Here is a 13,393-nt window from a genome sequence, read left to right as displayed (position 1 = left end):
CCCAAATACCGACGAGTGGCCATTAGCGTAAATCTCTGAGTTCGAATCAGGGCAAACTCTGGAGAGCTCTTGGAATGAACTTGTACCGTGGGACAGGGCTTCAACGGCTCCTGACACAAGCTACCAGTCGTGATGCAGACACAGTGATGCCAACATGCTGTGTAACTTTATTATATGCCAATAAATCTATTGGATCTTTACTTTGAGTATGTGTCAGTTGCTCTACAGTAGGTTTGTAATAAATGTCAGTCGATAGTCTATCTCCTGTGATGGAGACAGTGAGATCAAGAAACGGTAGGGAGATGACGGAGATGGTCCAAGTAAATTTGAGTGCGGGATGGAAATTAATAGTAAAGTTAATGAAGTCAGTGAGTTCTGTATGGGTGCAGGAGGCCGCACAGATTCAGTCGTCAATGTAGTGGAGATAGATTTCAGGGATAGGGCCAGTGTACACCTGGAACTGGGATTGTTCCACATACCCGACAAAGAGGCAGGCATAGCCAGGGCCCATACGAGTGCCCAAGGCTATGCCTTGGATTTGGAGGAAGTGGGAGGAGTTGAAGGAGAAATTGTTAAGGGTAAGGACCAGCTCTGCTAGATGGAGGAGAGGGTTCCCTCTGATCCAGGGAAACAAGTCCTAGCCTATCCAGCCTCTCCTTAATAACATTCTTTGTGCTACGAGAACTGGACACAATCCTCTAAATGTGGTTTTACCCAAGTCCTGTTCAACTGCAACATGACAATTCAACTCCCATTTCCCTGACCAAGCCAAACACCTTCTTCATCACCCTGTCCAATTTCATGGAATTATGTACCTGCACCCTTACATCTCTCTGTTCTACAACACCCCCGGGCTCATTTACTGTGCAAGTCCTGCCCTGGCTTGTGTTACCAAAATGCAGCACCTAGCATTTAACTGAACTAAAATCCATATTGCTATTCTTCAGTCCAGTCGCCCAGTTAAAGATCCCATTGTAATCTTAGATGACATTTCGTCACTGTCCACTGTACCACCAATTCTAGCATCATCTGCAGTTAAACTGCACAGTTCTTTTCTAAACTGTAACTTCTATGGAAATCTTTGTACAAATCATGATAGATGGGAAATGCGAGTGCTGCAGACCTTAAAGGCATTGTAAATTTCAAGGGGCTTTTAACATTTCATTAATTCTCTTTCACTTGTGGGTTCATCTTCACTGGTCATTTTAATCACCTGTAAATGTCTTGTTTATATTGCTCTTTTATATCCTAACTTCAGTTTTCTAAATTATAGCTTTTATTGTACAAATCCTTTATTACATTCTTCAGAACAAAACATATCAATTCCCTTATTAATGCCATGGTAATTTTTACATCTCTCTTCCTATGCTTCTCATGACTGTAATTTAACCAAATAACCCCTTAAGGATAAAACCAAACTGCTGGAGGAACTCGGCGAGTCGATCAGCATTTGTGGGGAGAAAATAATTAATTCCTTTGTTTTTTTTTTGCCCCATATTTCGGCATCTGCAGCCTCTTGTGTCTCCCTTAGCTCAATGCATCATTTATGCTAACTCGTACATTAATTCAATGTAATAATTTGCCTTATCTTAGGGTACAATGTCATTGCCTCTGAGGTGTATAATTCTCCAATGAAATAGTGAGATTTGCAAGCACCAAATGGTTACAATAACTTTCTCCATGAACCTACCTTTGTTCTGCACCGGAACAGTGAAAATTAAAACCTGCCTATTATTTTCCAAAACTATTACAAGATCAGAGTCGCGGAACCCCAAACAGAGCATCTTGTCATGAAAAACAGAATCACACGCTGGGTTCCTTTAACAACATTCTATCCTCGGTGAGCAAAGGTTTCAGTTTGCAAGAGGGAAATGAAAGTTTCGCAATGTGTGCCTTTTACAACAAAGGAGGGGATAGCGAGAAGGTAAATGTATGATGACGGCTGATTCATTCTTTTTACCGTCGCATTTCAAAGCGGAATCTCCAATTACAAAACTACCCCTCATAACCACAGCCTTCATTCCTTTGTAGCGATCAACTACAACCGAGTTGAATTATAACTTGCAAAGGCCAAATTAGGTCAGAAATTAATAATACCGTTTTTTTTATGTTTAAATTATAACAGGAAAGGACAAAACATACACAATGTAATAGTGAACGAGTTATTTGAACGAAGGGGTGTGTTCTTGTCATTTACTGCCGATCCTTTTAATCGGGATAGATTGGACACGGGTTAGCCTCACTGCCTCGGTCTGAAGTAGAGAAACAGCATCTCATATTTCGCTTGGGCAGCTTACAGCCTAGAGGTATTAATAAAAAATACAAGAGTAAGATATGATCTTTGGTATGAATATTGATTCCTCTCCAGGTAGCCCCGGCATTCCCTCCCTCTCTCCCTATCCCTCCTCTGCCAAAGTCGCACTTGCTTCTCATTCTCACCCTACGAACAGCTTAAAATTGCCTGTTTCCTTTGTCATCGTTACTTTTTTCATATATTTTATTCATTGTTCTTTATTTCTCCACATTGTCGTCGATATCTCTTATTTCCCTTCTCCCTAACCAGTCTGAAGAAGGGTCTCGACCCGAAACGTCACCCATTCCTTCTCTCCAGAGATGCTGCGTGCCTGAGTTACTCCAGCTTTTTGTGTCTATCTTCGGTTTAACCCAGCATCTGCAGTTCCTTCTTACACATTTCGTCTGCTCTTTGTTACGGTCGGTTCGACGAAGCTGAGCCGGAGTGTGCGGAGGGGCGGCGGCTCCGCCCGGCGTGCTGTGTTATTGGTTGCGGAAGGGAGGCGAGGGAGGGGTTTGAAGCTGTCGGCCGCGGGTAGACAGCGGTAGGTAGGCAGGCAGGCAGGCAGTGCAGACAGATAGATAGTGTAGACGGGCCGGCCGGCTGCGGGAGCTCAGCTTCCCCCTTCCACTATCACGGTCAATGGCTCCGGCACAAGGTGGTGGCGGGAGCCCGGGACACTCGGCGCTCAGGGCGGCCGTGGCCTGCGGCTGACCATGTAGAGGGAGCGGCGCAATGGCCGAGAGCAGTGGCAGCGTGCAGGCGGTCAAAGTGTGGCGGGAGGCGGCGCTGCGTTGCAGGAAACTCCGCAGCAACCTCCGGCAGCTGAGCCTGAGCAGCGCCGGCGACCAGCGCCTCTCCCTGCCCGACAACATCAGTCAGGTGCAGATCCTCGACCTGGCCAACAACTCGCTGCGGGAGCTGCCCGATGGCCTGGACGCGTCGCTCACCAACCTGCGGGCGCTGATCCTTCGGAGGAACCGCCTGTGCCGCCTGCCCGCCCCAGTCTGCGCCCTGGACCAGCTGGCCGAGCTGGACCTGGCTCACAACTGCCTGGCGCAGCTACCCGGAGAGCTGGGCCGCTTGCAGCGCCTCAAGAAGCTGTGTCTCAGCCACAACAAGCTGCAGCAGCTGCCGCCGCAGATCGCCGCGCTACTCTGCCTGGAGGAGCTGGACATCAGCTTCAATGAGCTGGGCCAGTTGCCGCCCACCTTCGGGCAGCTACAGCGGCTGCGGACCCTGGACCTGGACCACAACAGGCTGAGCTGCTTCCCGCAACAGATCCTGCGCCTCGGCGAGCTGGAGGAACTGGACTTCTCGGGCAACAAGATCGACGCTCTGCCGCAGGAGATCCTGCAGCTGCGCTCCATGAAAATCCTTTGGCTGAGCGGCCTGAGACTGTCCGACCTGCCCGAGACCTTCTGCCAACTCACGGCGCTGGAGAGCCTGATGTTGGACAACAACAGATTGCGCTCGCTGCCCCAGAGTTTCGGCCTCCTGGAGAAGCTCAAGATGATCAATTTGTCCTCCAACCTGTTCGAGGACTTCCCCAGCGCCCTACTGGGGCTGTGCAGCCTGGAGGAGCTGTACCTGAGCAGGAACAGGCTGTCTGTGATCCCGCAGAAGATCGGCAACATGTCCAGGTTGGCCACACTGTGGCTGGACAACAACAGGGTGCGCTACCTGCCCGACTCTATCGTCAGCCTGTGTCACCTGGAGGAGCTGGTGCTACAGGGCAACCAGATCGCCATCCTGCCCGACTCGTTCGGCCAGCTCTCCAAAGTCAGCCTGTGGAAGATCAAGGATAACCCATTGATCCAGCCGCCCTACGAGGTGTGCATGAAGGGCATCCCCTACATCGCGGCCTACCAGAAGGAGCTGGCGCTGTCGCAGCCGGCGCTCAAACCCCGACTCAAGCTGGTGCTCCTGGGACCTAAGGACGCCGGCAAGACTTCGCTGCGGCAGTGCCTGGTCGGCAGCAAACTCAGCTCCCCGGCCGTGCAGAGCAAAGGCATCGAGGTGACCCAGTGGGTGGCGGACGCCGAGAACAACCTGACTTTTATCGTCTACGATTTGGCTGGGGATGCGAACTACGAGCCCATCCAGCCGTTCTTCCTCTCGCCGGGCGCCCTGTATGTGCTGGTGGTGAGCCTGAGAGCGTACGCGCCGCGCCGCTTTTACCAACAGGTCGGGTACTACCTGCACTTGCTGGGGGCTCGAGTGCCCCACGGCGTGGTGTGTGTGGTGGGGGCGCATGTGGACGAGTGCAGCGAGCGGGAGGTGGAGGAGAAATGCCTGGACATCCACCAGCAGATCGCCGTGCAGGAGAAGCGAGACGTGGAGTGCATGCAGGCGCTGGCCGGCCAGGTGGACGGGGCGCTGGGCCAGGGCCGGGGGCTGGATCTGCGGGCCGCCAGCCCGCACGCCCCCTTCTACGGCGTGTGCGAGAAGAACCTGCGCAGGAAGAAGGCCCAGCTGCAGTACCTGCTCAACCACCGGCTGCAGATCCTGTCCCCGGTCATCGGCGTCAGCTGCTGCCGCGGGCGGCCGGCCGGCATCGGCCGCCTCAAGGACAAGTTGCTGTCGGTGGCCGAGCACCGCCAGATCTTCCCCAACCTACACCGGGTGCTGCCCCGCTCCTGGCAGCGGCTGGAGGAGCTGCACTACCGGCCTCAGCGCCTGTGGCTGTCGTGGTGGGACTCTGCCCGCCTGGGGCTACAGGCCGGCCTGACCGAGGACCGGCTGCAGAGCGCCCTGTCCTACCTGCACGAAAGCGGCAAGTTGCTTTACTTCGAGGACAGCCCGCCCCTCCGGGAGTGCGTCTTCCACAACCTGACCGGGCTGATCGACATCCTCAACGTCTTCTTCCAGCGCGACGCGTCGCTGCTGCTGCACAAGCTGCTGGCCGGCGCCGACGTGGACGAGCTGAGGGCAGCGCAGCTCCAGCACTTCGTGGAGGGCTTCTTGCTCCACGGGCTGCTCCCGCTGCACGTTATCCGGCTGCTGCTCAAGCCGCACATCAACACGCAGCAGGACCTCCACCTCATCCTGCAGCTGCTGGAGAAGATGGGGCTCAGTTACTGTCTCAACAAGCCCAAGACGACCCCTCTGAACGGCGCGGCGGTGTGGTTCAAGTTCCCCAGCTACGTGAAGAACGAGGTGCCCCACGCCGAGGCCTGGATCAATGGTTTCAATCTCTCCGGGCAGCCCATCGCCGTCGAGCAGTTACAGGTGGAGTACAGTTTCCCCTTTCTGTTCCCACCAGGCCTATTTGCCAGATACAGCGTCCAGATCAACTCTCACATTGTGCAGCGGTCAGATGGCAAATATCAGATCTTTGCCTACAGGGGCAAGGTCCCGGTGGTCATCAGCCACAAACCCTCCCAAAGCTGTCTGCAAGCGGACACCTTATCTATTGCCAGCCACGCTACCTTGCCAAATATTTGGACTGCATGGCAAGCCATAATCCCTCTGGTGGAAGAACTAAACGTGCTCCTCCAGGAGTGGCCGGGATTATACTTCTCTGTGCACGTCCTGTGTTCCAAGTGCCTTAAAAGAGGGTCCTCAAATCCTCACGCCTTCCCAGGTAAGGTTGTGTTTCCCAACTGCCTCAGCAATTCTTGCCTGTGTGATTCAATAAGTCTGTGTATCTGTTTTATGTATGCTTTACATCATTAATACCTTTACATTAAGATTGGTTTGAAAGTGCGGCTGGCATTTGCAGGGGGCGGTTGTACCTGCAGTTTTGATGGCCACATGCCCATGTGTGGGGTGGGCAATAACCAAGACCAATGAGAAAGTCGCAAAAAGACTATTGATAGATGGACCAGGCAAAATTATGGCAGGGCATGGTTCAATGTGCAGACACCCAGACCTTTCAGGAAAGATGCGTACGAGGAAACTCCAGATGCTGGTTTACACAGAAGATAGACACAATATGCTGGAATAACTCCGTAGGATAGGCAGCACCTCTGGAGAAAAGGAATTGGTGACATTTCGGATCGAGACTGAGGAAGGGTTCGACCCGAAACGTCACCCATTACTTCTCTCCAGAAATGCTGCCTGTCCGGCTGAGTTACTCCAGCATTTTGTGTTTATTTTCAGGAAGGAGTTGGACAAAAGTTTTTCTTCTTTGTAAGAATCTATTGGTTTATTATTTCAATATAAAACCACGTACGGTGAAAAAAGTTTTGTTTTACGTACTGTCCAGCCAACCATTCCATATATCAGGAGGTTCAAAAAATAAAATTAACAGAATGCAGAATTTAATATTACAGCTACAATAAAGTGCAGCGGTGAAAAAAATGCAAATGGTATAACAAAGTAGATTGGAAGATTGGGTATTCGGACCTAGCTTATGAGAGGTTGACTCAAGTGTCTGATAACAGCGGAAAATATGTTCCTGAATCTTGGGGTACCTGCTTCCGAGGTTTTGTATCTTCTGCAAGAGTAGAGAAGAGGAAATGACCAGGGTGTGAGTGGTCGTTGAGTGCTAATTTCCTGTGGTAGCGTGAAGTGTAGATGGACTGTGGACTAACTTTCTTTAAAATTTCATGAAGTTTGTCTGGAAGATAGTCTAGGAGCTTGAGCACGAGCTGTGTATTTCCATTTCAAGTAATTCCAAGATCTGCAGGAAAGGAGGATGGGTGTCTCGTGTTGTCATTCTTAGTAGGCAGATAAAGAGCATCCAGCGTATTTAAAGTGGGTTGGATTCTAGCCTGCAGTGATGAGGTGGGTGATAATAGTTGCACAAGCTAACAAGTGATTAATCTGTAAGCTGCTTGAACATTCCAAAATATTCTTATGATCCAGGTGGTTTGAAAAGGAGCTTCTAATTTAGTTACAGACTTGTTGAACCCAGCATAGAGTTAGTCATCTGCATCTCAGTAATGTGACCTCTGCTGACCAAGACAGCTTGGAATCGTGGAGGTTGACAGAGCAAGTTAGAACTGGGCTGTGAAATACTTTGCAATGGATGAAGTGTCACGTACCTCAGTGGCCTAGGCACATTGGTAAGAACTTTGAAATTAGGGACTTTGTTAAACAAGTAGAAATGTCAAACCTAGAGAAGGAATATTCGGCTCACTCTGTTTATGCTGAACTTCACTGATACAATCTGGAATTAATCCCCAAACCCTGCACTTTTCCTCTGTCCCATTTCAATGTCTTATCCAATTTCTCCAAGATTCAATAGTTCCCAGCTTTAACCATGTTGCAAAATATTCCATTGCGTAAGAACTCAAAATGTAACTTTTCACTATCTCTATCAAATCTGACTTTTCCTGCCTCAGTGAAAATAGTCCCATGCCATTTAATATCACTCCTATGGTGGTTTATTCCTGCTTACATCTGCTGAATCCTTTCTAACTGATGCCCTTTCTGAAGGAGGCATTAAGAATTGCAGTTAGTACTCGTGTTTTACAAAGTTGTTAATGTTGTGTGCCATTATAGCAGCAAGTATGCAACTGATAGTAAAATTGTGATCAGATTTGCCATGATGACGTAAGTATCTGACCTGCATATTGGCAAAAGGCTCAGTGTCTTATTTAGTAACTTCAAGTTATAATATAACAAGATTCAGCCATTGCTTAATATCAGCCCTACTGAGAGTCTGGAGAAGGGGGTTTCACCCCTTCTATGAATGAGCAAACTTGCATTCTCTGTTCTCTGTTCCACATCCTCTGTAAAAAAACGAATGGAGGGAGTTGATGCTATCCCCAATGACATGGATCATTTCCTATCACTAACCACCGCTGATCAGATCACACACACAGATCAGATCAGACTCACCCGTTGCAGCGGCCCCTACAGCCTGCCTGTCTTTTTTTTTATTTTTTGTCTAATTAAATGTAGTGTTGGTGTTTTTTAATACTGGTTTTAAATGTGTATATGTGGGGGGCGGGGGAAACCGTTTAAAATCTCTTCCTTGTCCGGGAGAGCCGACCTTTTCCCTGTCGGGTCTCCGTTGTCGTTGCGCCGTGGAGCGGCCTCCAACCTGAACGACCCGGGGGCTCGGGAGACTGCGGAGCTGCGGACTACACACCATAGTGGGGCTGGTCTGCCTCGGAGTGTGAGGAGCAGTGGTGACTCGCTGCTGCGACTCGACTCCTGGGGCTCAGAGGCTCCAGCAACGCAGCCGCAGGTCCGGTGGACTGGGACATCGGGAGCTCGCGGGCAAAGATCCTAGAGGAGCAAGATAGACCACTCCTCGAAAAACGCGTAGTATGACGTGTGTGATCGTCGACGCCATTTTTCGAGGCATTTATTGGGCTTCCCCCACACTGTCATGGCGTCCTTATCTAAATTTCATCTCACTGCTCTGCTATCAAGTATTCTAATCGTAAATCTAAACGACCCGACCTGTCATTCTTTAGGTTCCCCAATAAAAAAGAAAGGTGAGAAAATATTTTTATTATTTTCAGTCGCTATTCTGTCGTGAAAATGTTATTTTCTGTTCTCCCATCAACGGCCATTGGGAAACTGGGTTTGTCGGTACATTAGAAAGTTATTAGACTTATTTTTAATAGTTCTTTACTCACCACAATAATAAAGACAATTTTAACACTTCTGTACGTTTTTGGTTTTGTTTTGTAAGGGATTAGTCTCCACAATATGGCCCGCGGACACATTAGGTCCAGTGACCAGGAGATTTTTCAAGCTCAGATTCAAGTCCGAGAATGGGCGGCTGTTACCCATTATATTCCTCGAACATAGGGACATAGCAAACAACACTCACATACATACAAGACATCACAAGCAAAGATCACAAGCCCGCCGTGAAGAAGGGTGCAATCAAATACTATATAACTCTGCTCTATCATCTTTGGGTGCAATGGTGGGTCGGGGGGTTCAGTGGCGGCGGCCGCAATCAAAGATGCTAGTGGAGCTCTGCTCTATAATCTTTGGTCGGAATGGGACGGCTGCGCGTTATAATGTGCTATCGTTCCACTCTCCCTCTCCCCCGTCTCCCTGTCCCCCGTCTCCCTCCCCCCCCCTCTCCCTGTCCCCCCTTTTTCCCCTTCTCCCCCCCCCCCTCTCCCTCTCCCCCTTCTCCCTCTCCCCCTTCTCCTCTCGATCTCTCGCTCCCCTCTCGATCTCTCGCTCCCCTCTCTTCTCTCGATCTCTCTCTCTCTCTCTCTCCCCCCTCTCTTCGCGATCTCCCTCCCTTCCCTCTCTCCCTCCCTTCCATCTCTCCCTCCCTTACCTCTTCGTGAGAGTTGGCAGCTCTGCTATGCCTTGGGTCCAAAAGAGGATAGATAGAAAATACTTAATGGTCTTTGTAAGAAGATTTTAATAAGCTCTTCTACATTTAAGGTAAATTGACATATTAGAGACAAAACTCATTTTCAATATACAGGTCTCTCCACACAACTGAAAACAATTGCATTTAAGTGATATATCATCCATTGTTCAGGCAAGTAGCACTAGGTTACAATAAACTTCCTACATATTCCAGGAATTCATCTCATAAAAATGGGAGAGGCTTAAATGCATTGTAAAATCATAAATCCATGTTGACTTGGACTAATCCTTTTACTGCTATCCAAATGCCCCATTATTACATCTTTAATAATTGACTCCAGCATCTTTCACACCACCAAAGTCATACTAACTGGTCTGTAATTCCCCGTTTTCTCTCTCGTTCCTTTCTTGAAAAGTGGGAAAGCATTAGCTATCCTCCAATCCACAGGAACTGATCGTAAATCTATTGATCGTTGGAAAATAATAGAAACATAGAAATTAGGTGCAGGAGTAGGCCATTCGGCCCTTCGAGCCTGCACCGCCATTCAATATGATCATGGCTGATCATCCAACTCAGTATCCCGTACCTGCCTTCACTCCATACCCTCTGATCCCCTTAGCCACAAGGGCCACATCTAACTCCCTCTTAAATATAGCCAATGAACTGGCCTCGACTACCCTCTGCGGCAGAGAGTTCCAGAGATTCACCACTCTCGGTGTGAAAAAGGTTCTTCTCATCTCAGTTTTAAAGGATTTCCCCCTTATCCTTAAGCTGTGACCCCTTGTCCTGGACTTCCCCAACATCGGGAGCAATCTTCCTGCATCTAGTCTGTCCAACCCCTTAAGAATTTTGTAAGTTTCTATAAGATCCCCTCTCAATCTCCTAAATTCTAGAGAGTATAAACCAAGTGTATCCAGTCTTTCTTCATAAGACAGTCCTGACATCCCAGGAATCAGTCTGGTGAACCTTCTCTGCACTCCCTCTATGGCAATAATGTCCTTCCTCAGATTTGGAGACCAAAACTGTACGCAATACTCCAGGTGTGGTCTCACCAAGACCCTGTACAACTGCAGTAGAACCTCCCTGCTCCTATATTCAAATCCTTTCGCTATGAAAGCTAACATACCACTCGCTTTCTTCACTGCCTGCTGCACCTCCATGCCTACTTTCAATGACTGGTGTACCATGACACCCAGGTCTCGCTGCATCTCCCCTTTTCATAGTCGGCCGCCATTTAGATAATAGTCTGCTTTCCTGTTTTTGCCACCAAAATGGATAACCTCACATTTATCCACATTATACTGCATCTGCCAAACATTTGCCCACTCACCCAGCCTATCCAAGGCACTCTCATAGCATCCTCCTCACAGCTAACACTGCCCCCCAGCTTAGTGTCATCCGCAAACTTGGAGATATTGCCTTCAATTCCCTCATCCAGATCATTAATATATATTGTAAATAGCTGGGGTCCCAGCACTGAGCCTTGCGGTACCCCACTAGTCACTGCCTGCCTAATGAAGAACTCAACCATATTATGGTCACTCTTGCCCAAGGGGGCACGTACAACAAGATTGCTAACTAACCCTTCCTCATTACTCAATACCCAGTCTAAAATAGCCTGCTCTCTCGTTGGTTCCTCTACATGTTAATCATATGTATAAATATATATGTATGTGTATATATATGCATGTATGTGTATATATGCATGTATATGTATATGTGTGTATATATGTATGTATATATATGTTTATATGTGTGTATGTATGCATATAAATGTATCCATATGTATGTGTGTATTTGTATGTGTGCATATGTATGTGTATACGTATGTATGTATGTGTATATATGTATGTGTGTATATATGTATGTGTATATATGTGTGTATAAATATATATATATGCATATATATATTATTACTATATAATTATATATATAATTGCCTTTATGGTTTATGTATATCATCTTACAAGACAAATAAATTAATAGTGATTATTTAAATCAAAGTTGCTTCTGATCCATGAGAATAAACTTAACTATCTCTAACTTGCCTCTCACACACAGACACACATTCATATAAATATATATAATATGTATACGTTAAATTTAATTTTTTGCAGTGTGTGTTAAAGCAATACAATGCAAGGGAAACTACGCAAAGGAGGGGGCTGTTCCCGCTACAAGATACTCGCGGATCTTTGCTTTGGATCAAAGATTATAGCGGAGCTCTATAATCTTTGCTTTGGATCACAGCGGGTGGCATACCGGAAGTCGCGTGTCGCATTGAAAAATGGCGGCCGTGACGTTCCGTCACGTACTACACGCCAGTCCATTGGATTTCGAAGGAGTGGTCTATCTTGCTCCTCTAGGATCTTTGCTCGCGGGTCCGGGGGGAGAGACCGCTTTCCGGAGGTCCCGCAACGCGACTTCTCCAGCCCGTGTCGCGGGGTTGGAACGCCCCGGAGCGGGGCTTCGACACCGTGAGAGACATGAAGAACAGGGGAGAGAAAAGACTCCGCCATGTTTGTGTGAATTAAATTGTGTGTATGTCTAGGAAATTGTCTGTTTGTATGGCTGTGGAAACAGAATTTCGTTTGAGCCTCACTGAGGCTCAAATGACAATAAATGGTATTGTATTGTACACACACACACACACACACACACACACACACAGCGTTGATGCAAACTTGTCAGCACGCAGGCTTTTGATTGTCACGAATAAAAGAAAGTGTCTGGGAAACCAATCCGTGTCTCGCTTTTGAGAACAAGGTAGAAAATTATGACACAAAATAAAATCTATGATTTAAAGAATTATTAAAGCGCTTTTCTGACATTATCTGGATGTTTTTAGATCTTGACCAAAGCATTTATCCTGTAAAGAGATGGCTTTTCACTTCTATTGAAGTCACTTCTGAGACATAAGACAGAGAAGCAGGAGTAGGCCTGTGGAAACAAATCTGTGTGTTCCCCTCAGTACGTTTCAGAATTTTGTAGGTCTTAGTGTGATACCCTTCCATCTTCTGTACTCCAATGAGTGTAGACCATTCAGCTTCATTGGCCAATTGATTATTTCCAGGAATCAATCTTGGCAATTTAAACTGCACTGATTCCAAGTTAAATGTGGAGTTTTTGTTATGGGGCAAAACACTAGGGAATACTCGAGTTGAATAATCAAAGCCCTCTGCAAGAGACTTTTACTCTTGTACTCCAATCTCCTTTCAATAAGGCCAACCTTTCCTCCTCGTTGATTACTGCGATTGTATGTTTTACTTACTACATTTGATGAACCAACATAGAAGACAGCTCTGAACATCAACATTCCTGGGCTCTCAATGTTTGGATCCTCGCTTCTTCATCGGCAGAGCTCAATCAGTATAAATTGGCAGCAATGCTGCCTTCTGGATAACCATTAACACAGGAGCATTGCAAGGATGTGTGTTCTACTCTCTCTAAACCCATGACCGTGTAGTTAGACACCATTCTAAATCCACAATGATACCACCATTGTTGGACAAATAACGGGTAACAATAGTCAGAGTACAGGAGGGTGATTGATAATCTGAATGGTGCCAGAACAATAATCTTACTCTCAATGTTGTCAAGGCCAAGGAACTGATTATTGACTTCAGGGAGGGAAAGCTGAGGATCCGTGAATCTGTTTTCATCGACACAACAGTGGTGGAGAAAGTCAATAGCTTCCAGTTTGTGGGTGTGCATTTCACTGAGGATCTGTCCTGAGCTATGATACAATCATCACAAAGAACTCATTAATCCCTCTACTTCCTTAGCAGAAAGAGGAGATTTGGTATGTCGCCAAATGCTCTATCAAAGTTCTACATAGGTACAGTAAAGCACATACT

At 47.4% G+C, this 13,393-nt stretch overlaps 1 protein-coding gene across 2 annotated transcripts in view; it reads left to right on the top strand.

The window, feature by feature from the left end:
* Positions 1 to 2,474: 2,474 nt before the first annotated feature.
* Positions 2,475 to 13,393, top strand: part of mfhas1 (multifunctional ROCO family signaling regulator 1) — an 82,273-nt gene continuing 71,354 nt past the window's right edge. Inside the window, exon 1 of one of the 2 annotated variants that reach the window (XR_008723197.1) lies at positions 2,475 to 5,879. Coding sequence is in view for 1 of the 2 variants with exons in the window: in XM_055632689.1 (XP_055488664.1) it covers positions 3,029 to 5,879 (2,851 nt within the window). In the remaining variant the exon portion in view is untranslated. The remainder of the gene's footprint in view (positions 5,880 to 13,393) is intronic. The other variant, XM_055632689.1, reaches the window with a different exon arrangement.

This window comes from Leucoraja erinacea, chromosome 3, assembly GCF_028641065.1.
Source record: "Leucoraja erinacea ecotype New England chromosome 3, Leri_hhj_1, whole genome shotgun sequence".
Classification (NCBI taxonomy): Eukaryota; Metazoa; Chordata; class Chondrichthyes; order Rajiformes; family Rajidae; genus Leucoraja; species Leucoraja erinaceus.
The sequence above is the reverse complement of the archived record's forward strand: the minus strand, read 5'-3'. Positions and strand labels throughout refer to the sequence as shown.